A 24,267-nucleotide genomic window follows, 5' to 3' on the forward strand; every position below is an offset into this window, starting at 1 on the left:
AGGCGAACTTAATCTTTTCCAACCCGAGAAACCCTGCCATGTCGCTGCCCCACACTCCTGACTTTGGAGGATCCAAGTCCCTCCATCTCAACAAAATCCGTCTCCGGGCCACCAGGGAGGCAAAGGCCAAAACGTCAGCTTCTCCCCCCTCACCCCGGATCTTCCGATGCCCCAAATTTTGCCAATTCTGGACTCGCAGTCACCCTCCCTTCCAGGAAAGACCTCTGACATGACGTCCACAAATCCCTGACAGAATCCCCTCAACTTTGACACGCCCAGAACATATGTACATGATTCGCCGGGCTTCCCCCACAGCGTCCGCATCCATCCTCCACTTCCTCAAAAAACCTACTCAGCCGGACCATAGTCATACGAGCCCTATGGACCACCTTGAACTGGATCAGACTAAGCCTGGCACACAAAGAGGATGAATTGACTCTCCACAAGGCCTTTTCCCATTGTCCGACTTCCAACCCCCCTCTCACTTCCTCTTCACCTCCCCAATTGGGACCCCTTCCCACTCCATCAATTTCTTGTATATTTCCAAGACCCTCCCCTCCCCCCGTTTTTGACAACCTTATCCTGTAGTGCCCTCAGGGGGAGGCGAGGAAAGCTTGGAACCTGCCTCTGGACAAAATCCCTTGCCTGCAGGTATCGAAGCCCGTTCCTACCCAGCAATTCAAACTCCTCCTCTAAAGCCTCCAGGCTCGGAAAACCCCAAATCTCTCAATCCCTGCCCGCTGCCACCTCCTAAAGCCCCCATCCAGCCCCCCCAGAACAAAACGGTGATTGGTACAGATTGGTGACCCCACTGACGCCCCCTCCAATATCACGTGCTGTCTCCATTGCCCCACACGCTCGGGACTGCCACCACCACTTGTGAAATACCGAGCCGACAAGAACGGCAGGGGCACCGTTAGCAAGGCATCCAAGGGACTTCCGGGTGCGGCGATGACCAGCTGAGTCGCACGTTTCGGCAGCTCCCGGTGAAACGGACTTTTGGGCTCTTGATAGGAGCCCCAACGGCAATTTTGACGGCTAAAAACACTGTGCGGTAAACCAGAAGGGAATCCCCCCTGGATACGGATGAAAAAAGGAGGAGAGAGTGGCCAGATTGCAGTGGATCCTTTAGAACAGCGGCAAGGAAGGCAAGCAAAAACCAAGATGGCGTCGGAAGGTGGCAGTTTAACATGGGGCCCTGAACAACAAGAGTTCTTGAAATGCTGTGTGGAAGAGATCAAAAAGGAAATGAAGAAAGAGCTGTTGGCCCCGATAATACAGGCGATCGAAGGGCTAAAGGAGGAACAAAAGACCCAGGAGCGGGAGCTTCGGGTCGTGAAGGCAAAGGCAGCCGAGAATGAGGACGATATACAGGGCCTGGTGGTGAAGACTGAGACGCAGGAGGCACATCAGAAACGATGTGTGGAAAGGTTGGAGGCACTGGAAAACAACGCAAGGAGGAACAACCTGAGGATTCTTGGTCTTCCTGAAGGTGTGGAGGGAGCGGACGCGGGGCATATGTGAGCACGATGCTGCACTCGTTAATGGGAGCGGAGGCCCCGGCGGGTCCGTTGGAGGTGGAGGGAGCATACCGAGTGATGGCGCGAGGACCGAGAGCAGGAGAAATTCCCAGAGCCATAGTGGTGAGATTCCTCCGTTTTAAGGATAGAGAAATGGTCCTTAGATGGGCAAAGAAAACTCGGAGCAGTAAATGGGAGAACGCGGTGATCCGCGTTTATCAAGACTGGAGTGCGGAGGTGGCGAGAAGGAGGGCGAGCTTTAATCGGGCCAAGGCGGTGCTTCATAAAAAGATAAAATTTGGAATGCTGCAACCGGCAAGACTGTGGGTCACATATCGAGGGAGGCACCACTACTTTGAGACGGCGGATGAAGCGTGGACTTTTATTGTGGAAGAAAAACTGGAATGAGCGGGTTATTAAAAAGAACGTTTGAACAAAGTGGTGGGGCGAATGTGGGGGGGCGAAGAGGGGGGTTAAAAAGGGGGGGGAAAGAGGAGTTTTCTGTACTAATCCTGCGATGTGGTAACTTTTCTCTCTTCCACAGGTGGTGATGGGGGGAGGAGGGGAGGTGGAGGAGATGGGGCGTTGGCCATTGGGGGCGGGGCCAAGGGAGAAGTGCTGGCTTGGTTCCCGTGCTATGATAATCATGGCGGGAATAGAGAAGCAGGAAGGAGGGGGCGTCGCACGGTGCGAGCCGAGGTCACGGGGGGGAAGCCGAGGTCGACCAGTTTGCTGACTTCTGGGAGCAACATGGGTGGGGGGGGGGGGGGTAATTACGCTAGCGGGGGGGGGGGGGGGGGGGAATTACTGGGCTGCTGCTGCTGCTGGGGAGAGGGGGGAGCTGGTATGGGAGGGGATGGGCGGGGGGGCACCGCCTGGGGGAGATAAAGCTGCGTGGGAACCGGGTGAGGAGCTGGAAAAAGGGGATGGCTAATCGACAGGGGGGGGGGGGGGTAGGAAGCCCCCCAACCCGGCTGATCACGTGGAACGTGAGAGGGCTGAACGGGCCGATAAAGAGGGCACGGGTACTCGCACACCTTAAGAAACTTAAGGCAGATGTGGTTATGTTACAGGAAACGCACCTGAAACTGATAGACCAGGTTAGGCTACGCAAAGGATGGGTGGGGCGGGTGTTCCATTTGGGGCTAGATGCGAAAAACAGGGGGGTGGCTATATTAGTGGGGAAGCGGGTAATGTTCGAGGCAAAGACTATAGTGGCGGATAACGGGGGCAGATACGTGATGGTGAGTGGCAAACTACAGGGGGAGACGGTGGTTTTGGTAAACGTATATGCCCCGAACTGGGATGATGCCAATTTTATGAGGCGGATGCTAGGACGCATTCCAGACCTAGAGATGGGAAAGCTGATAATGGGGGGAGATTTTAATACGGTGTTGGAACCAGGGCTGGATAGGTCGAAGTCCAGGACTGGAAGGAGGCCGGCAGCAGCCAAGGTACTTAAAGATTTTATGGAGCAGATGGGAGGTGTAGACCCGTGGAGATTTAGCAGACCCAGGAGTAAGGAGTTCTCGTTTTTCTCCTATGTCCATAAAGTCTACTCGCGAATAGACTATTTTGTGCTGGGAAGGGCGTTGATCCCGAAGGTGAGGGGAACGGAGTATACGGCTATAGCCATTTCGGATCACGCTCCACACTGGGTGGACTTGGAGATAGGGGAGGAAACAGAAGGGCGCCCACCCTGGAGAATGGACATGGTACTAATGGCAGATGAGGGGGTGTGTCTAAGGGTGAGGGGGTGCATTGAAAAGTACTTGGAACTCAATGATAATGGGGAGGCCCAGGTGGGAGTGGTCTGGGAGGCGTTGAAGGCGGTGGTTAGAGGGGAGCTGATATCAATAAGGGCACATAAAGGGAAGCAGGAGAGTAAGGAACGGGAGCGGTTGCTGCAAGAACTTTTGAGGGTGGACAGACAATATGCGGAAGCACCAGAGGAGGGACTGTACAGGGAAAGGCAAAGGCTACATGTAGAATTTGACTTGCTGACTACGGGCACTGCAGAGGCACAATGGAGGAAGGCACAGGGTGTACAGTACGAATATGGGGAGAAGGCGAGCAGGTTGCTGGCACACCAATTGAGGAAAAGGGGAGCAGCGAGGGAAATAGGGGGAGTGAGGGATGAGGAAGGAGAGATGGAGCGGGGAGCGGAGAGAGTGAATGGAGTGTTCAAGACATTTTATAAAAAATTATATGAAGCGCAAACCCCGGATGGGAGGGAGAGAATGATGGGCTTTTTGGATCGGCTGGAATTTCCCAAGGTGGAAGAGCAGGAAAGGGTGGGACTGGGAGCACAGATCGAGGTAGAAGAAGTGGTGAAAGGAATTAGGAGCATGCAGGCGGGAAAGGCCCCGGGACCGGATGGACTCCCAGTCGAATTCTATAGAAAATATGTGGACTTGCTCGCCCCGGTATTGACGAGGACCTTTAATGAGGCAAAGGAAAGGGGACAACTGCCCCCCGACTATGTCTGAAGCAACGATATCGCTTCTCTTAAAGAAGGAAAAGGACCCACTACAATGCGGGTCCTATAGACCTATTTCCCTCCTAAATGTAGATGCCAAGATCCTGGCCAAGGTAATGGCAATGAGAATAGAGGAATGTGTCCCGGGGGTGGTCCACGAGGACCAAACTGGGTTTGTGAAGGGGAGACAGCTGAACACGAATATACGGAGGCTGTTAGGGGTAATGATGATGGCCCCACCAGAGGGGGAAACGGAGATAGTAGTGGAGTGGAGTGGGATTATTTGTGGGAGGTGTTGAGATTTGGTTTTGGAGAGGGGTATGTTAGATGGGTGCAGCTGTTGTATAGGGCCCCGATGGCGAGCGTGGTCACGAATGGACGGGGATCTGCATATTTTCGGCTCCATAGAGGGACAAGGCAGGATGCCCTCTGTCCCCATTATTGTTTGCACTGGCGATTGAGCCCCTGGCGATAGCGTTGAGGGGTTCCAAGAAGTGGAGGGGAGTACTTAGAGGAGGAGAAGAACACCGGGTATCTTTGTATGCGGACGATTTGCTACTATACGTGGCAGACCCGGCGGAGGGGATGCCAGAAATAATGCGGATACTTGGAGTTTGGGGATTTTTCAGGGTATAAATTGAACATGGGGAAAAGTGAGTTGTTTGTGGTGCATCCAGGGGAGCAGAGTAGAGAAATAGAGGACCTACCGTTGAGGAAGGTAACAAGGAACTTTCGTTACCTGGGGATCCAGATAGCCAAGAATTGGGGCACATTGCATAGGTTAAATTTAACGCGGTTGGTGGAACAAATGGAGGAGGATTTCAAGAGATGGGATATGGTATCCCTGTCACTGGCAGGGAGTGTGCAGGCGGTTAAGATGGTGGTCCTCCCGAGATTCCTCTTTGTGTTTCAGTGCCTCCCGGTGGTGATCACGAAGGCTTTTTTTAAAAGGATTGAAAAGAGCATCATGGGTTTTGTGTGGGCCGGGAAGACCCCGAGAGTGAGGAAGGGATTCTTACAGCGTAGCAGGGATAGGGGGGGGGCTGGCACTACCGAGCCTAAGTGAGTATTATTGGGCCGCTAATATTTCAATGGTGAGTAAGTGGATGGGAGAGGAGGAGGGAGCGGCGTGGAAGAGATTAGAGAGGGCGTCCTGTAGGGGGACTAGCCTACAGGCTATGGTGACAGCCCCATTGCCGTTCTCACCGAGGAACTACACAAGCCCGGTGGTGGTGGCTACACTGAAGATTTGGGGACAGTGGAGACGGCATAGGGGAAAGACTGGAGCCTTGGGGGGGTCCCCGATAAGAAATAACCATAGGTTTGCCCCGGGGGGAATGGATGGGGGATATGGAATGTGGCAAAGGGCAGGAATAACGCAACTGAAAGATCTGTTTGTGGATGGGAAGTTCGCGAGTCTGGGAGCGCTGACCGAGAAATATGGGTTGCCCCAAGGGAATGCATTCAGGTATATGCAACTGAGGGCTTTTGCGAGGCAACAGGTGAGGGAATTCCCGCAGCTCCCGACACAAGAGGTGCAGGACAGAGTGATCTCAAAGACATGGGTGGGGGATGGTAAGGTGTCAGATATATATAGGGAAATGAGGGACGAAGGGGAGACTATGGTAGAAGAACTAAAAGGGAAATGGGAAGAAGAGCTGGGGAGGAGATCGAGGAGGGGCTGTGGGCAGATGCCCTAAGCAGGGTAAACTCGTCGTCCTCGTGTGCCAGGCTAAGCCTAATTCAGTTTAAGGTATTACACAGGGCGCATATGACTGGAGCACGGCTCAGTAAATTTTTTGGGGTGGAGGATAGGTGTGCGAGGTGCTCGAGAAGCCCAGCGAATCATACCCATATGTTTTGGTCATGCCCGGCACTACAGGGGTTTTGGATGGGGGTGACAAAGGTGCTTTCAAAAGTAGTGGGGGTCTGGGTCGAACCAAGCTGGGGGTTGGCTATATTTGGGGTTGCACAAGAGCCAGGAGTGCAGGAGGCGAGAGAGGCCGATGTTTTGGCCTTTGCGTCCCTAGTAGCCCGGCGCAGGATATTGTTAATGTGGAAAGAAGCCAAGCCCCCGGGGGTGGAGACCTGGATAAATGACATGGCAGGGTTTATAAAGCTAGAGCGGATTAAGTTCGTTCTAAGGGGGTCGGCTCAAGGGTTCACCAGGCGGTGGCAACCGTTCGTCGAATACCTCGCAGAAAGATAGATGGAATGGAAAAAAGAAGGCAGCAGCAGCAGCCCAGGATCGGGGGGGGGGGGGGGGGGAGGAGGAGGAGGAACCAGAAGGACTCTCAGGGTTGTTAATATATACTGTATAGTATGTATAGGTCGTTGCTACAGATAATTATATATTGGACTGTTAAATTATATTTTTGGAGAGTGTTACTTGTGACAAGGCAGTTGCCAATTAGGGCTAGTTTTCATTTTTGTTATTTATTATTTATTCATTTTTTGTTTATAAAATAGGTCATTGTTATTTGTGTTGTTATAATATTGTGTAAAGGATGCACAATGTACTGTGTTGGTTGACCAAAAATTTTCAATAAAATATTTGTAAAAAAAAAAAAGCAAGGCCTCCAAACTCGTACCCTTCCAAGATGTTGCCTCTACTCGCTCCCAAACCGACCCCTCCAAAAGGCCTTTTCTACATCAGTTACTACCACCTCAACCTTGCGCCCCTCCGCTGGCATCATTATAACATTTAAGAGCAGTCTAATGTTGGACGTCAGTTGCCTGCCCTTCAGAAATCCCCTCTGGTCCTCCCCGATTACCTCCGGGACACAGTCCACTATACATGTGGCCAGGATCTTTGCCAGCAATTTAGTGTCTATGTTCAAAAGGGAGATCAGCCTGTATGATCCACAGCTCTCTGGGTCCTTATCCCGTTTCAAGATGATTGAGATCGATGCCTGTGATAGCGTTGGGGGTGGGGGAGCACTCTCAGTTCCTTAGACTCATTAAAGGCCTTAACCAGGAGCTGCCCCACTAACCCAGAAAACATTTTATAAAACTCCACTGGGCATCCATCCAGTCCTGGGGCCTTACCCGATTGCATCGCCCCCAATCCATCTATCACCGCCCCAAGCCCAATTGGGCCCCACAGGCCTTCCACCAGCTCCTCATCTACCTTCGGGAACTCGAGCCCCCCCCAAAAGTCGCTTCATACCCTCCTCCCTGGCTGGGGGTTCCGATTAAAAAGTCGACTATAGAATTTGCGAAACACATCGTTTACCGCCCCCGGGTCCACCACCTTCTCCCTCATATCCTTTCCTTTCCCAATTTCTCTCGTCACCTCCCACTTCCTCAGCTGATGTGCTAACATCCTACTCATAGCTTACTCCCCATATTTGTATATTGCCCCTTTTATCCTCCTCAGCTGCCCCTCTGCCTTACCTGTGGACAGGAGCCCAAATTCCATTTGAATTCTCTGACGTTCCTTCAGGAGCTCCTCATCTGGAGATTCCGCATATCTCCTGTCCACCTGTAAGATTTCACCTACCAGCCTGTCCAACTCCGCCCGTTCAGTTTTCTCCCTGTGGGCCCGAACGGAAATAAATTCCCCTCTGGTAACCGCCTTCAATGCTTCCCAAACCACCCTTGCCGCGATCTCACCCGTCTCGTTGCTTTTTATGTACCCCCAGATGGTCTCCCTCACAGACCTCATCCTCCACTAGCAGCCCTACATCGAACCTCCACTGCGGACACTGGGTCTTTCCTGTGCTCACCCGTAGGTCTATCCAGTGTGGCGCGTGATCCGACAGCACGATTGCCGAGTATTCAGAGCCCTCCACCCCTGCCAACAGCGTTTTGGCAAGTACGAAAAAGTCTATCCTGGAATACACCTTGTGCACTTGAGAGTAGAATGAATACTTCTTGGTCCTTGGCCTTCCTAATCGCCACAGATCTACCCCCCCTCCGGCGCTCCATGAACCCCTGCAGCACTTTCGCCATTGCTGATATTTTCCCAACCTGGAACTCGACCAGTCTAGTCTCGGATCCAGAACAGTGTTAATAAATCAGCCCGGGGCAAGTTGAGGTCCGGAATCTTCCTCAGCACCCTCCTGACAAACGCGACATCATCCCAGTTTGGGGCATATATATTCACCAACACCACAGCCATTCCCTCCAGCTTCCCACTGACCATAATAAATCTACATCCCCGGGACTGCCTCGATCCTTCCCATCTCGAATGCCACCTTTTTATTAACCAGAATTTCCACCCCCCTTGTTTTAAAGTCCAATCCCGAATGAAACACCTGTCCGACCCATCCCTTCTTCAGTCTAATTTAGTATCTCAGCTTCAAGTGCGTCTCTTGCAACATGGCCACGTCCGCCTTCAGCTGCCTCTAGTGTGCGAACACACAGGCTCTTTTGACCGGCCCATTCAGTCCACGAACATTCCACATGACCAGCCTGGTCGGGGGGCACCCTCCCCCGTCAATCAACCATGACCTTTCCTAGGCCAGCCCCTGGCCCATGCCCCACACGTCACCTCCATCCCCCCCCCCCCCCCCCCAGCAACTACCGTCATCCACTCTCCCACCTCCAACACCCTAAAAGTCCCCTCCTCGTCAGCAGTTTATCCCCCCTCCCCCCCACGTTAATCTTCAGCTCACCCTCCCACTTTGCTTCCGTAAACTAGCCCTCCCAGCTAGCCTGGCAGCTCCCACCCCCTAGCAGCCAACCACCCGCTGGTTGCCCCCCACCCCACTCGGTGTAAGTTTTCAGAACAATGGCAAAAAGCACCAAAAAAAAAACAATCCCTCCCAAGGTCCAAGCACAAAGGCCCACCCCTCCTCCCTTAACAAAATCTTATCTAGTCAAGCACCTTCAAACAGAGCCAGATGGAACAGACCAAGAGAAAAAAGGGGAAAAAAAGTTATACATGCAGAGTCTCAAACAACTTTTTTTTTTTTTTAATAAATATTTTTTATAAAGGTTTTTTAACACAATTTTTCCCCTTACAAAGAGGAACCCCCCCCACCCCCCCGGCAACAAAAAAAGCAAAATCTCCCTGAGCAAGATATATACATGGCAAGATGGTATATTTACATAGCTTGATACACTGGCTCTTGGCCGCACGTACCGTTTCCCCCCACCCTCCATGCTATCTCCCGCTCGTCCATCCCCTTGAACAATCTCTCGTTCCCCCCCAGGGTTGCTGCTGCTGCTGACCGACCTTCTTCTAACGCTCCGCGAGATATTCTAGGAACGGTTGCCACCGCCTGTAAAACCCCTGTGCAGACCCTCTCAAAGCAAACTTAATTCTCTCCAATTTTATGAACCCCGCCATGTCGTTAATCCAGACCTCCAGGCTAGGGGGCTTCGCCTCCTTCCACAATAGCAAGACCCTTCGCCGGGCTACGAGGGACGCAAAGGCCAGAATTCCGGCCTCTTTCGCCTCCTGCACTCCCGGCTCATCCACTACTCCAAATATTGCTAGTCCCCAGCTTGGCTTGACCCGGACTTTCACCACCTGGGATATTACTCCTGCCACACCTCTCCAGAACCCCTCCAATGCCGGGCATGACCAAAACATATGGACATGGTTCGCCGAGCTCCCTGAACATCTTTCACATCTATCCTCTACCCCAAAGAACCTACTCAGCCTCGCCCTCGTCAAATGCACTGTGAACCACCTTAAATTGTATCAGACTGAGCCTGGCACACGAGGAGGAGGAATTAACCCCATCTGGGGCATCAGCCCACAGACCTTCCTCAATCTCCTTCCCCAGCTCCTCCTCCCATTTACTTTTCAATTCTTCTACTAGCGCTTCCCCCTCTTCTTTCATCTCTTGGTATATTTCCGACACCTTGCCCTCCCCGACCCTTACCCCCGAGATCACCCTATCTTGAACTTCTTGTGCCGGGAGCAACGGAAATTCCCTCACCTGTCGTCTCACAAAAGCCCTCACCTGCATATATCTAAATGCATTTCCCGGGGGTAACTCAAATTTCTCCTCCAGTGCCCCTAGGCTCGCAAATGTCCCGTCAATGAACAGGTCCCCCACATTCTTCTTATCCCTGCCCGATGCCAGCCTTGGAACCCCCCGTCCATCTTCCCCGAAACAAACCTGTGGTTACCCCTGATCGGGGACCACACCGATGCTCCCATTGCACCCGTGCCTTCTCCACTGGCCCCAGATCCTTAATGTTGCCGCCACCACCGGGCTTGTGGTGTATTTTGTCGGCGAGAGCGGCAGCGGTGCCGTTACCAACGCCCCCAGGCTCGTTCCATCCTCTTCCATGCCGCCCCCCTCTCCCTCCATGACCCACTTGCGGATCATCGCCACGTTTGCTGCCCAGTAGTAACTCCCTAGGTTTGGCAAAGCCAACCCTCATCGGTCCCTGTTGCGTTCCAAGAACCCTCTCCTAACCCTCGGGGTCTTATTTGCCCACACATACCCCATAATACTCCTACCTACTCTCTTGAAAAAGCCCTTGGTGATCACGATGGGGGAGGCACTGAAACACGAACAAAAACCTCGGAAGGCCCACCATTTTGACCGACTGCACCTTACCCGCCAACGAGAGCAGGAGCAGGTCCCATCTTTTAAAATCCTCCTCCATTTGCTCCACCACCCTCGTAAATTCAGTTTATGTAGGGCCCCCCAACTTCTGGCTATCTGGATCCCCAGATACAGAAAACCCCTCTCCGCCCTCCTCAGCGGTAGGTCCCCTATCCCTCTTTCTTGGTCCCCTGCCTGTAATACAAAAAGCTCACTCTTCTCTACATTAAGCTTGTAGCCCGAGAATTCTCCAAACTCCTTCAGAGTCTGCATGACCTCCACCATCCCCTCCATTGGGTCCGTCACGTATAGCAGCAGGTCATCCGCATATAGCGATACCCGATGCTCCTCTCCCCCGCGGACTATCCCCCTCCATTTCTGAGACTCCTTAAGTGATATGGCCAAGGGTTCGATCGCCAATGCAAACAACAGGGGGGACAGGGGACACCCCTGTCTCGTCCCTCGGTGCAGCCGAAAGTACTCCGACCTCCGCCGGTTCGTCACTACACTAGCCACCGGGGCGCTGTAAAGGAGCTTAACCCATCTAATAAACCCTCCCCCGAACCCAAACCTGCGCAATACCTCCCAGAGGTACTCCCACTCTACTCGGTCAAAGGCTTTTTCCACGTCCATAGCTGCCACTATCTCCGCCACTCCCTCCTCCGATGTCATCCTTATCAAGTTTAAGAGCCGCCGCACATTGGTATTTAACTGCCTGCCCTTTACGAATCCCGTTTGGTCCTCGTGAATCACCCCTGGGACACAGTCCTCAATCCTAGTGGCCAGTACCTTCGCCAATAGCTTAGCACCCACATTGAGGAGCAAAATCGGCCTGTACGATCCACATTGCAGTGGATCCTTGTCTTGCTTTAGAATCAAGGAGATTGTCGCCTCCGACATTGTCTGGGGCAGAGTTCCCTCCTCTCTTGCCTCGTTGAAGGTCCTCACTAGTAGCGGGGCCAGCAGGTCCACATGTTTTCTATAGAACTCCACCGGGAACCCGTCCGGCCCCGGGGCCTTCCCCGCCTGCATGCTCCCCAAACCCTTACTCAACTCCTCCAACCCAATTGGTGCCCCCAAACCAACCGCCTCCTGCTCCTCCACCCTCGGGAACCCCAGCTGGTCCAGGTATCGCCTCATCCCCCCTCCCCCCCCCGGGTGCTGGGATCTGTACAGCTCTTCATAGAAGTCCTTGAATACCTTATTTATTTTCATTGCACTTCGAACCGTGGCGCCCCTTCCATCTTTGATTCCCCCTATTTCCCTCGCTGCCGCCCTCTTACGGAGCTGGTGCGCCAGCATCCGACTAGCCTTTTCCCCGTACTCTTAAGTCGCCCCTTGCACCTTCCTCCACTGTGCCTCTGCCTTGCCCTTGGTCAGCAGGTCAAACTCCGTCTGGAGCCGTCGCCTTTCCCCAAGTAATCTTTCCTCCGGGGCCTCTGCATATCTCCTGTCCACTCGCAAGATCTCCCCCACTAACCTCTCCCTTTCCATTCCCTCTGTCTTCTCCCTGTGAGCCCTGATGGAGATCAGCTCTCCCCTGATCACCATCTTCATCGCCTCCCATACCACCCCCACTCGCACCTCCCCGTTGTCATTGGCCTCCAAGTACCTTTCAATAAACCCCCTCACCTTCCCACACACCACCTCATCGGCCAGCAGTCCCACATCCAGCCGCCACAGCGGGCGTTGGTCCCTCTCCTCTCCCAGCTCCAGTTCCACCCAGTGCGGGGCATGGTCCGAAACAGCTACGGCCGAATACTCCGTCCCCTCCACTCTCGGGATGAGCGCCCTGCCCAGAACAAAGAAATCTATCCGGGAGTAAGCCTTATGCACGTGGGAGAAAAAAGAAAATTCCCTGGCATGCGGTCTTGCAAACCTCCATGGGTCCACTCCCCCCATCTGATCCATAAACCACCCCCCCCCCCCCAAAGTACCTTGGCCGCCGCCGGCCTCCTTCCAGTCCTTGATCTGGAGCGGTCCAGTGCTGGGTCCAGCACCGTATTGAAGACCCCTCCCATTATCAGTCCTCCTACCTCCAGGTCCGCAATGCGCCCCAACATGCGCTTCATAAATCCCGTATCATCCCAGTTCGGGGCGTATACATTTACCAACACCACCCACGTCCCTTGCAACCTACCACTCACCATCACATATCTCCCTCCATTATCCGCTACGATAGTCTTGGCCTCAAATGACATATGCTTTCCCACCAGAATTGCCACCCAGAATTGCCACCCCTCTTTTTTTGCGTCCAGTCCCGAGTGAAATACCTGTCCTACCCATCCGTTTCTTAACCTGACCTGGTCCGCCACCTTCAGGTGTGTCTCTTGGAGCACAGCCACGTCTGCCTTCAGTCCCTTCAAGTGCGCGAACACTCGAGCCCGCTTCACCGGCCCATTCAGGCCCCTCACATTTCCACGTTATCAGCCCCCCCCCCCAACTAGCCATCTCCTTTTCTGGGGCCAGTCCCTTGTCCACGTCTGCCTCACTCTCCAGTCCCCCAGCCGGGGGACCCCCGTCCCAGCCACCTCTTCTTGTGTCCCGTTCTCTTTCAGCCAATGCAGCAGCAACCCCCTCCCCCCCCCCCCCCCCCCCCCCCCATCTCTCCTCCCCCTCCGCTAGATCCCCGTCTAGTTTTATTGCTCCCCCATATCCCTCCCGTAAGTCAGCTGACACCTGCTGACCCCGGCTTCCCCTGCCATCCCTTTGACCCCCCCGTGTGGGAATCTCCCAATCAATGTACATTCCTTTGTTCCCCTTCCCGCCTTTCTTGCCGCGCGTGGAAAGACAACCCCGCGCTTTCCAAAGCCCCGTCCCCCATGGCGCAGCTCTGTCGTGGCCTTGTCCCTCTCCCCAGCCCATATAGCATTTCCTGCGCGTGGTTGACCCCCTATGTACAACAAGCATCATACTTCAACCCTCAAACACCCCCCTCCCACACAAACCCTCAATTAGAGTCCAATTGTTCAGCTAGCATAAAGGTCCACGCCTCCTCGGGCGTTTCAAAGTAGTGGTGTTGGCCATTATGTGTAACCCACAGTCGCGCTGGCTGCAACATTTCAAATTTCACTCCTTTCCGATGCAGCACCGCTTTGGCCCGGTTGAACCCTGCTCTCCGCTTAGCGACCTCCGCGCTCCAGTCCGGGTAATTCTGATCTCTGCATTGTCCCACTTGCTGCTCCGTTCCTTCTTGGCCCATTTCAGGACGCTCTCTCTGTCCGTAAAGTGGTGAAATCTCACCACCATCGCCCTTGGCGGCTCTTTTGCCTTGGGCTTCCTCGCTAGCACTTGGTGCGCCCCATCCAGCTCCAGCAATGCCGGGGGGGGGGGGGCCTCCGCACCCATTAGCGCCCCGATCATTGTGCCCGCATATGCTGCGGCATCGGCCCCCTCCACTCCTTCTGGGAGACCCAGGATCCTCAAGTTGTTTCTCCTTGATCTGTTCTCCAGGTCTTCGAGTCTTCCCGCCCATGTCTTGTGCAGCGCCTCGTGCCGCTCCACTCTCTCCGCCAGGCCCACAAGCTCGTCGTCGTTCTCACTCACTCTTTCCTGGATCTCCACCTCTTGGGCTTTCTGGGTTGCTCCAAGTCTTTCAGTCATTGCCAGTATAGGCGCCACCATCTCCTTACGCAGCTCCTCGAAGCAGCACTTGATGAACTCTTTAATCTCCTCGCTGTCCGTGGGCGCCGCCATTTTGCTTTTTTTCTTCTTTCTTCTCCCACTGCTCCAGAGCCGCTTTTTTCGCCGTTTCGCTGCGGGTCCGATCCATGCAGGTTTGTAGGGGACCTTTCTCCTTCCTTCCCCACGGGTTGTTGTTTTTTTTTTATAAAAGTGCCGTTGGGGCTCCGTTAGTGGGCCCAAAAGTCAGTTATCGCAGGAGCTGCCGAATCGCGCGGCTTAGCTCCGCATCGCCGCAACCTCAAACAACTTTTTGAGCATCGCAAATTAAATTACAAAGTTAAAAGACTAAAGGTTTTTACAAGACAAAACATTTCTAACTCGGTTCTCCAGTCAAGGTTCAAGGTCCTTGTTTTCCCATCAGGTTATTGTCCTTCACAAAGTCTGCCACGCCCTCCGGCGAGCCAAAGTACAGTTCCCGACCCTCGTAGGTCATCCATAGACGGGCCGGGTAAAGCAGTCCAAACTTTATTTGCTTCTCATACAGGGCCGCTTTGACTCAATTAAAACTCGCCCTCCTCTTTGCGAGTTCTGCTCCCAAGTCTTGGTACACGCAGGTCTCACATCTTCCCACATGCACCGTCTCGTCTGCCTGGCCCATCTCATGGTGAGTTCCTTATCTAGGAACCGATGCAGTCTTACCACCATCGTCCTCGGGGGCTTATGCGTAACGCCCTGTGGGCCCAGTCCACCTCCAACGGCTTGGGGAACGCACTCTCCCCTGTCAATTTCTCCAGCATCTTCCCCACATACGCTCCGGCATCCGATCCTTCCTTCCCCTCAAGCAGACCAACGATCCGGATATTCTGTCTCCGAGTACGGTTCTCCAGGTCCTTCACTTTCTCCAGCAGTCGTTTCTGTCGCATCCCGATCTCCGCTGCTATCATGGTGGACTGCTCCTCTTGTTCCACTGCCAGCTCCTCCAGCCTCTGGATTGCCTGTCCGTGGGTCGTCAATCTCTCCTCCACACGGTCAACCATTGCCCTAATCGAGTCAACTGCCCGGGCCAGGTCCTCCGCACAAGCCTTGCGATGTTGAGTGAACTTCTCAGTCAAGATGTTCACCAACTGGTCGGTCGACCATTGAGCTAGCGAGGTCAAACCCTGTATCCCTGCCATCACCTCCTTCGAACTCTGGTCCTCGCTTCCAACCCACTTTTGATTCCTCCTTTTTCGATTTTTCCCTGGACTCCATAAACTAGGGGTCACCTCCTTCTCTTCTCGCTTTTTCACCTTTATTTTTGAAAAATTCCTGTGGAAATCCAGCTTAAAATCCACAAAAATACCACCAAGAGCAGGAGCTGCCAAATGTGCGACCTTTCACTCCATGGCCGCCACCGGAAGTCCACGGCAAACATATTAACCAGAGAATTATGCTTCTTACTGATTTCCTAGAAATAAAAATGTTACAACTTGGCATTATCCATGTCAGAGCTCAGGGAAATGTTTAACCCAGTGGCAGTAGAGGGGCATGGAAGTGTAACACTTGCCTCTGGCGTCTCAATTGCTGAAAGCACCCAAGTTCAAACTGATGTAGCTTGCACTGTACCAGAAGAGACCAGTGTCATAGGAAAACAAAACTCCACACTGAGCTTCTGATCTCAACCATACTCATTTAGCGAGATGTTGAGAAAAGGATAAGAAATAGTTTGACACTCCAAGTGTTACCGCTCCTCCATACCACTTGACAGCACATAACCATCCCTCTAAATTGAGAGAAAAAATAGAACAAGCTCATCCAATTGTTTTCTTTCAATCTAAAGTAGGTTTACATTCAATGGGCATTTTCATCAACAAGAAATTAACACTAAATACCAAAGACAACATATCCACATTCTTTTCCATGCTTTATAATTATATACAATTACATATGGTCAAGCTGTAGAACTATAATTTTCAAATATTTACTTCAGTAACATACCTCTTTTCCTAGTTTTAAAACGCTGGCCAGTTAGCGTTGGCTTCTGCTGCTTTGGATTATTCATAAAAGACACCCTGCCAATAAAGTAAATAAAAAGGTTACAGGTGCTCCTATACAATCTAATTCAGTTCAGCACAGAACATATCACTTTAAACTAACCCAAGCCATATTTAGACGAATATAATTAGACGTTAGCTACCCCAAAACACAGAAAAAGTAAACTTACAAACATAATTTGTGAATTTGAACCATCAAATGACTCAACTAAAATAACATGATCATATAAAAATAATTTTGAAGTTTTAGGTCACCACACACTTCAAAACAGGGACTTTCAGTGGCAGCATATAGAAAGAAGTCGCACATTAAGTGGCTCCTGCAGGGTACTTTATTTTTGGCACTTCTTGCCCAGTTTCTGTGGATATTTTTACGTAAAGTCCCATCTGATCGATGGTATAAGGTGCCCACATAAGGGAAATGCCAAGAAGCATCAGGGCAAAGAAAATTCTAGATAGAAATTAGTCGACAGATTCTCAGGCTTCTCAAGTCTCCTCTGCTAAAAATGAAAGAGGCTGGTCCTGCGATTCCGGCCACTTCATTAATTGCCACGGTGCTTGCTGGCGTTGGGGTTTGGGGGGTGCTCCTATTCAATTCAAGTTAGAAAAGACCTCTGAAGCATGGCACAGCGTTCAAGGGCGTGGAGATGGCTCTCTCAAAACACAGCGACCAAATTGCCTCTCTGGAGGCCATCCTGTACAAGAGTAGAGCTTGGTTTGGGGCGGTATATCTGGCGCGAAAGATTATTTTTTCAATGCGCCAGAGGATGCCGATGCCTTCATAAATTAATATAGGCTCGGTTTGAGTTGGCAGAGGCTGGTGGACACAATCCTGGAGGTGAACCATCAGTACACTCTTGACCCTACCCCAGAGTTGCTTGCAAACAGGAGAAAGCTGCAGATGCAATTTGAATTATCAACAGGTAAGGCAGTGAATCAGAAGTGGCACTCGAAGGGGATATTCCATGAATACGGGGAGAAGGCCAGTCATCTGAAGCACCAGGCGGTATCCCAGGAGATTAGGCATTCGGCTGGCAGCATAGCTTCAGCCCCATCTAAAGCCAATGCTGCTTTCAAAATATTCTACAGGTATCTTTATAGATTGGAGTCTCTAGAGAAGAGTTCGACCATGGCGAATGGCGGCATTTTCAGATGGGTTGTCCTCCCCATTGGTGAAGAGAGAAAGGTGGGAGGAGCTTGAATCGCCATCGAGGCCTGAGATTTTTTTCTTCTTTTTAAATAAAGTTAGTACCCAATTATTTTTGTTTCCAATTTTAGGGGCAATTTAGCGTGGCCAATCCACCTAGCCTGCACATCTTTGGGTTGTGGGGGCGAAACCCACGCAAACACGGGGAGAATGTGCAAACTCCACACGGACAGTGACCCAGTGCCGGGATCGAACCCGAGACCTCGGCACCGTGAGGCAGCAGGGCTAACCCACTGCGCCACCCTGCTGCCCACTTGCACATTTTTTGGTTGTGGGGTGAAACTCATGCAGACATGGGGAGAATGTGCAAACTCCACCCAGGCCGGGATTCGAACCCGGGTCCTCAGCACCGCAGTCCCAGTGCTAACCACTGTGCCACATGCCGCTACTGTCGAGTTCCGAGATATTAGGTTAATGCAGACGGATAAAGTTCTCGGCCCTGATGGATTCCCCATTAAATTTAATTTTATTTAAAAAAAGATAAATCAGGAGTACCCAATTATCTTATTTTTTTCCAATTAAGGGGAAATTTAGCGTTGTCAATGCATCTAGCCTGCACATCTTTTAGGTTGTGGGGGTGAGACCCACGCAAACACGGGGAGAATGTGCAAACGCCACATGGACAGTGACCCAGGTCTTCAGCGCCATTATGCCACCGTGTCACCATTCCCCATTGATTTCTTCAAGTTTGCGGGTCAGTTGATCCCGTTAATATCGGACATTTGCAATGATTCCTTGCCTGTTGACACTTGAGCTTGACACTTCTATTTCTCTGATCCCGCAGGACAAGGAGCTATGGAATGTGGGTCGTTTCTCCCATATCACCTTTGAACGCAGATGTTAAATTACTCTTTAGGTCTGTCCTTGGGGGAATTCACACCTTCTCCCAGTGTCTGCGTGGGTCTTACCCCCATAACCCAAACAAATGTGCAGGTGAATTAGCCACACTAAATTGCCCCTTAATTGGAAAAAAAATTGGGTACTTTACATTTTTTTAAATTACTTTAGGTGTTGGCGCTGAGATTGGTGCCCTGCCTCCCAGAGTGTGATCGAGGGAGGCCAGGCAGGCTTAGTTAAGGGTCTATAATTGTCGGCCAACATACGGTGTTAAATATTCTTCTTTCCCCCTCTTGTGCCTGAACCAGAAGGGATGGTGTCCATGGATGCCGGAAAACCCTTTGTTACGATGGAGTGGGGATCTCTCTTTGAGATCCCTGGGAAGGTTTGACTTGGGACAAAAGTTCATATCTTGGGTTTGGTTACTGTATACGGCCCCCAAGGCTAGTGTCCGCACTAATGCCTTGAGCTTGGGGTATTTTTTGTTGAAAGGGGTACGAGACGGGGATGTCCACTGTCTCCGCTTTTATTTGCTTTAGCAATTGAACCTTGGCATGGAGATCTTCAGATAGGTGGATGGGGATACAAGTCAGGGAGGAAGGAACATAGGGTGTCCATGTATGCAGATGATCTGTTCCTTTATATTATGGACCCAGTTTCCACTATGGATGAGATAATGAAGCTACTTAGAAGTTTTGGCTCCTTCTCTGGATGCAAGTTGAATCTGGATAAGAGAGAACACTACCAGGAGGGGAGTCAATTCTGGGGATGTTACCTATTCGCCTGGTCAGATCTACCTTTTGTTATCTGGGTCTCCGGGTGGCCCACGATTGGGCCTCGCTACATAAAAGAATTATGCTAGTGTTGTGGGAAAAATCAACCACTTCAAGAGTCAGACTTGCTGTGATCAGATAAATGCAGTTTTATTGCTACACGAAGCTTCGGGAGAAAGCGTATGTACCCCACGTACAGTAGCCAGCCTTTCTCCCGGTTTGAATGGCAGTCATTCATTTTATACTTTGGGTTCACAATGAGCCCAGATACAAAACAATTATCACCTTGTTATCTTTAAACAGCCACTTCTTGTTCACAATGAGCCCAGATACAAAACAATTATCACCTTATCTTTAAACATTTTATAGATTGTACATTGCTATTTGTAAGCATTTTGCCATTTACACATGGCCACAGTCAAAGAGGTTAAACAGATTTGGAGTCACATGTAGGCCAGATCAGGTAAGGATGACAGATTTCCATCCCTAAAAGGAGATTCATGAACCAGAGTTTTTTTATGACAAATCTACAATGGTTTCATAATTCCAGATTTATATTGAATTCAAATTTTGCCATTTGTCATGGTGGAATTTGGATCTAGTCGCTAGATGTGTACAGTTAAGCCACATTGGGCTTGTAGCAAGATTGGGAATGATTGCTACAAGGATGTAAAGTTGACCAACTGGAAACAGTTATTGTGTTGGGTGGGGTTACTGGGGATAAGGTGGTGTTGACCTTGGGTAGGGTGCACTTTCCAAGAGCCGATACAGACTCGATGGGCCGAATGGCCTCCTTCTGCACTGTAAATTCTATGATAATCTGGCCTCCTTCTGCACTGTAAATTCTATGATAATCTATGAGGTTACAGGCAGCAGCAGGATGGTAGCATCGATTGTCCCTTTGTTTTAGGAAATGGCCCAAGACATTCGTATTAGCATATCATTGTGTACACCTTGGCTGAAGTCAGCTTTATTCAAGTGGTGTCCCGCATTTATGTATTTCTTAATCTTCCTGTCTGGCTCCCTTTGTCCTGGATCTGTTCCCATCTGTCCAACTGGCACCCTGCTGGACTCCAGGCATCAGTTATGTCTGCTTTATTCTCTGTGTCTCCATCTTGTGTGTCAGGCAGCCATCTTCTGTGCCAAGTGCCCTTTTGAACCATTTCCCACTTCACTAGTCTGTGAAGAGTCAAATTTGACTTGCAGAGGTGGGATTTTTCTCCCCAAATCCTTTTTGTTAAGAGTTAATAAATTGGTGTCCTCTCTTATTTTGGCAGGCAAGACCCCAAGGATCCGTAGGGCATTTCTCCAGAGGGATAGATAGTCAAATAGTTTAGCTTTACCCAATTCGGGCTGCCAATATAGAGAACGTGCTGGGGTGACTGAGTGATCAGAGTTCTGTCTGGGAATAAATGGAAGAGAGTTCTTGTAAGGGCTCTAGTTTGGGAGCCTTAATAGCTGCCTGTTTCCGTTCTCTCCTGTGAGACTTTCTTTCTTTGAATCCAGTGGCGGTGTCCACGAAGATGTTGAAGCAATTCAGACAACATTTTAAATGTAGCTCCATTTCGTTATTGGTCCCCATCTTTGGTAATCATCTTTTTGTGCCAGCGAGTTTAGACTCACCAACACCAATGGCGATCCCAAGTCCCTCCACTCCAGCAAAATCCATCTCCAGGCTACCAAGGAGGCACAGGTCAAGACATCAGCTTATCTCGCCCCCTGGACCCCCAAGTCTTCCGACAATCCGGAAATCGCCACTTCTGGACTCGGGGCAACCTTCACCTTCAGTACTCAGACATAACGTCAGTGAACCCCCCCACCAGAATCCCTCCAGCTTCGGACAAGCCCAAGACATGTGGACATGATTGGCAGGCCCCACACCAATCCTCCAACCCCTCAAAGAACCCCCTCATTCTGGCCACCGTCATATGCGCCCTATGAACCACTTTGAATTGACTAAGTCTAAGCACAGCACACGAAGAGTATGCATTCACTCTCCTCAGAGCCTCCTCCTATTGCCCAGCCTTCACTTCCGTCTCCAGCTCTTCCTCCCATTTACGTTTAACTTCTCCAACCGGGGCTCCCTCCCAATCCATTCATTCCTATAAATCTCCAACACCCTACCCTCGTCATCTCCTGCTTTCAACACCTTGTCCTGCAGCCCCGGGGGTAGGTCAGGGAAAGACAACACCTGCTTCCTAACATAATCCCGTACCTGTAAGTACCGGAATCCATTCCCACTGGGTAGCTCATACTACTCTTCCAATTCCTCCAGGCTCGAGAAGCTGCCCCCCCCTACAAGTAGGTCCCAAACCGTTCGATCCCTGCCCACCGCCGGCCTGGAAACACCCCCCCCCCCGGAGCAAATCTATGGTTCCCACAGATCGGTGCCCAGACCGAGGCACCTTCCAACCTCTTGCGCTGCCGCCACTTACCCCACACCCTCAGGGCCACCTCCACCACCACCAGGCTCGTGGAGTACCTGACCGGTGAGAACGGCAGAGGCGCCAGCAACAGTGCCCCTAGTGTCATTACAAGAGGCTACCTCTATCCGCTACCACACTACCTAACCATGGCTACATTGGCTGCCCAGTAATAGTTCGCTAAGTTTGGCATGGCCAGCCCCCGTCATTTTGATGGTTTGCACCATTCTGCCACTGACAGCGGGAGCACGTCCCATCTCTTAAAATCACTCTTCATCTGCTCCACCAACCACGTCAGGTTCAATTTGCTCAATTATTCCTATACAGGCGCCACCTGAATGCCCAAGTATCTAAAGTTCAGTTCTTCCCCACCACTTTAAACGGCAGCTTGCCCAGTTTTTTCTCCTGTCCCCTTGCATGGATCGGGAAGACCTCACTCTTCCCCCATGTTTAATTTATACCCGGAAAACCTGGAGCTCGCTGCCTTCCCAGGTACACCTCCTCGTCTGCTTGGCCCACTGCAAGATTTTCTCTTCATCCAAAAAACCGGTGTAGCCTCACCACTGGCGCCCTCGGGAGCTAGTTGACCTGCGGCTTCCTCATCAGCACCTTGTGTGCCAAATCGAATTCCCGGTGCCGGTCAAAGGCCTCCTCCCCCATTAATTGCGCCAACATCTTGGCCACCTAAGCCTGCTTCCGCTCCCTTGATGCCCTCTAACATCCCCACTATTCTCAGATTCTGCCTCTGGGAGCAGTTCTCCAAATCCTCCACTTTCTCCTTGATCTGCTTCGGAGTCTCCCTCAGCATCCCAATGTCAGCTGCCAAAGAGGTAGGTTACTCCTCCTGCTCCCCCACCTTCTGGATCGCTTGGCTCTGGGTCTCCAGCCTCAGCTCCACACGGTCAATCGCGCTTTCAGCAGGTCTACCTTTGCCAGGTCCTCCTGAGCCTCCCTACTCTGTTGGCTGAACTTTTCATTCACCAAGTCCACCAACTGCTCCGTCGACCATTGGACTGGTCGGGCCAACCCTTTACCCTCCGCCATCTTCCCCCATATTCCTGCAACTCCCCTCTTTTAGAACCACTTCTGGTCCGCGGATCCATCCACTAGCCTCACCAGTGGAGTATAGCTTTCCTCCAGCACCTCTTTTCTCCAAAACATCCACTGGCAACCAGGCAAAAGGGTCGGAAAAACCGCCTCGAGTGGGAGCTGGCAAATGTGCGACCACTCCCACTATGGCCGCCACCGGAAGTCTCGGTCAGTTGTTCAGGGTTTCTATTTAAGTTTATTGTGTGTGTGTGTGGGGGGGGGGGGGGGGGTGCGCGTTTGAAAGTTGGAGGTTTGTTTTTCTTTTATAAATTAAGAGTACCCAATTCATTTTCTCCAATTAAGGGACAATTAAGCGTGGCCAATCCCCTACCCTCCACATCTTTGGGTTGTGGGGGAGAAACCCATGCAAACTCCACACAGACAGTGATCCAGTGCCGGGATCGAACCTGGGACCTCGGCGCCATGAGGCAGCAGTGCTAACCACTTTGCCACCATACTGCCCCTGGTTTGGCGGTCTCTTAACTGTTGATTGTGTTCTTTTTATATTGCAACCTGAAGCATCTGTTTTATATTATAGAGGTGCTGGCGTTGGACTGGGGTGAGCACAGTGAAGTGGGAAATGGTTCAGAAGGGCACTTGAAATGAAATGAAAATCGCTTATTGTCAAATGTAGGCTTCAAATGAAGTTACTGTGAAAAGCCCCTAGTTGCCACATTCCGGCACCTTTTCGGGGAGGCTGTTACGGGAATTGAACCGTGCTGCTGGCTTGCCTTGGTCTGCTTTCAAAGCCAGCGATTTAGCCCTTGGCACAGAAGCTGGCTGCCTGACACACAAGATGGAGACACAGAGAATAAAGCAGACATAACTGATGCCTGGCGTCCAGCGGGGTGCCAGTAGGACAGATAGGAACAGATCCAGGACAAAGGGAGCCAGACAGGAAGATTAAGAAATACATAAATGCGGGACACCACTTGAATAAAGCTGACTTCAGCCAAGGTGTACACAATGATATGCTAATACAATAGTCTTGGGCCATTTCCTAAAACAAAGGGACAATCGATACTACTTTCCTGCTGCTGCCTGTAACCTGTAAAACCACTTTGACTGTGGCCATGTGTAAATGGCAAAACACTTACAAATAGCGACGTACTATCTATAAAATGTTTAAAGATAACAAGGTGATAATTGTTTTGTATCTGGGCTCATTGTGAACCCGAAGTATAAAATGAATGACTGCCATTCAAACCGGGAGAAAGGCTGGCTACTGTACCGCGGGGTACGTACGCTTTCTCCTGAAGCTTTGTGTAACAATAAAACTGCACTTATTTGAACACAGCAAGTCTGACTCTTGAAGTGGTTGATTTTTCCCACAACATATTGGCGTAATCTGGCAGGATCTTACTTCTGGTGAGTTCCGATCGAAGGCCTCGATCGGAAAGCCGGGGTAAAGATAATTTCGAATCTGCAGGAGTCAGACAGGTCAAAAGGTGCAGTTTAAAATAAGGTACCTATAGTGATAAGCATAGTGATACAAGTCTTGACTGTATAGTGACATAATAGATCAGGTTTGGTACTAACTGCTGATGGTATTAAGGATTTGCGGCTTGTGCTGATCAACAAACGGACAAGGAAGTGCTGCCCCAAACGCCCAGCCTTAGACTGGCTGTCAAGAGGAATCTCCCACGTGAAGGTCAGGATTTGAAGTGGGTATTGAGGCACCAAAGGCACTAAGGATTGTGAAGCACAAGTGGCAGAAATCGGCTAACCCCGAACTCTGTAGTGGCGAACAAACGCAGAGTTCTTGTATGA

General features: G+C 51.2%; 1 protein-coding gene across 2 annotated transcripts in view; it reads right to left on the bottom strand.

Moving 5' to 3' along the window:
- LOC140394224 (eIF5-mimic protein 2) overlaps positions 1-24,267 on the bottom strand; it is a 150,772-nt gene that overhangs the window by 44,633 nt on the left and 81,872 nt on the right. For both annotated transcript variants that reach the window (XM_072481238.1, XM_072481245.1), the window contains exon 2: positions 16,113-16,186. In XM_072481238.1, the coding sequence (XP_072337339.1) occupies positions 16,113-16,186 (74 nt within the window). The remainder of the gene's footprint in view (positions 1-16,112; positions 16,187-24,267) is intronic.

Source organism: Scyliorhinus torazame, chromosome 2 (assembly GCF_047496885.1).
Source record: "Scyliorhinus torazame isolate Kashiwa2021f chromosome 2, sScyTor2.1, whole genome shotgun sequence".
Classification (NCBI taxonomy): Eukaryota; Metazoa; Chordata; class Chondrichthyes; order Carcharhiniformes; family Scyliorhinidae; genus Scyliorhinus; species Scyliorhinus torazame.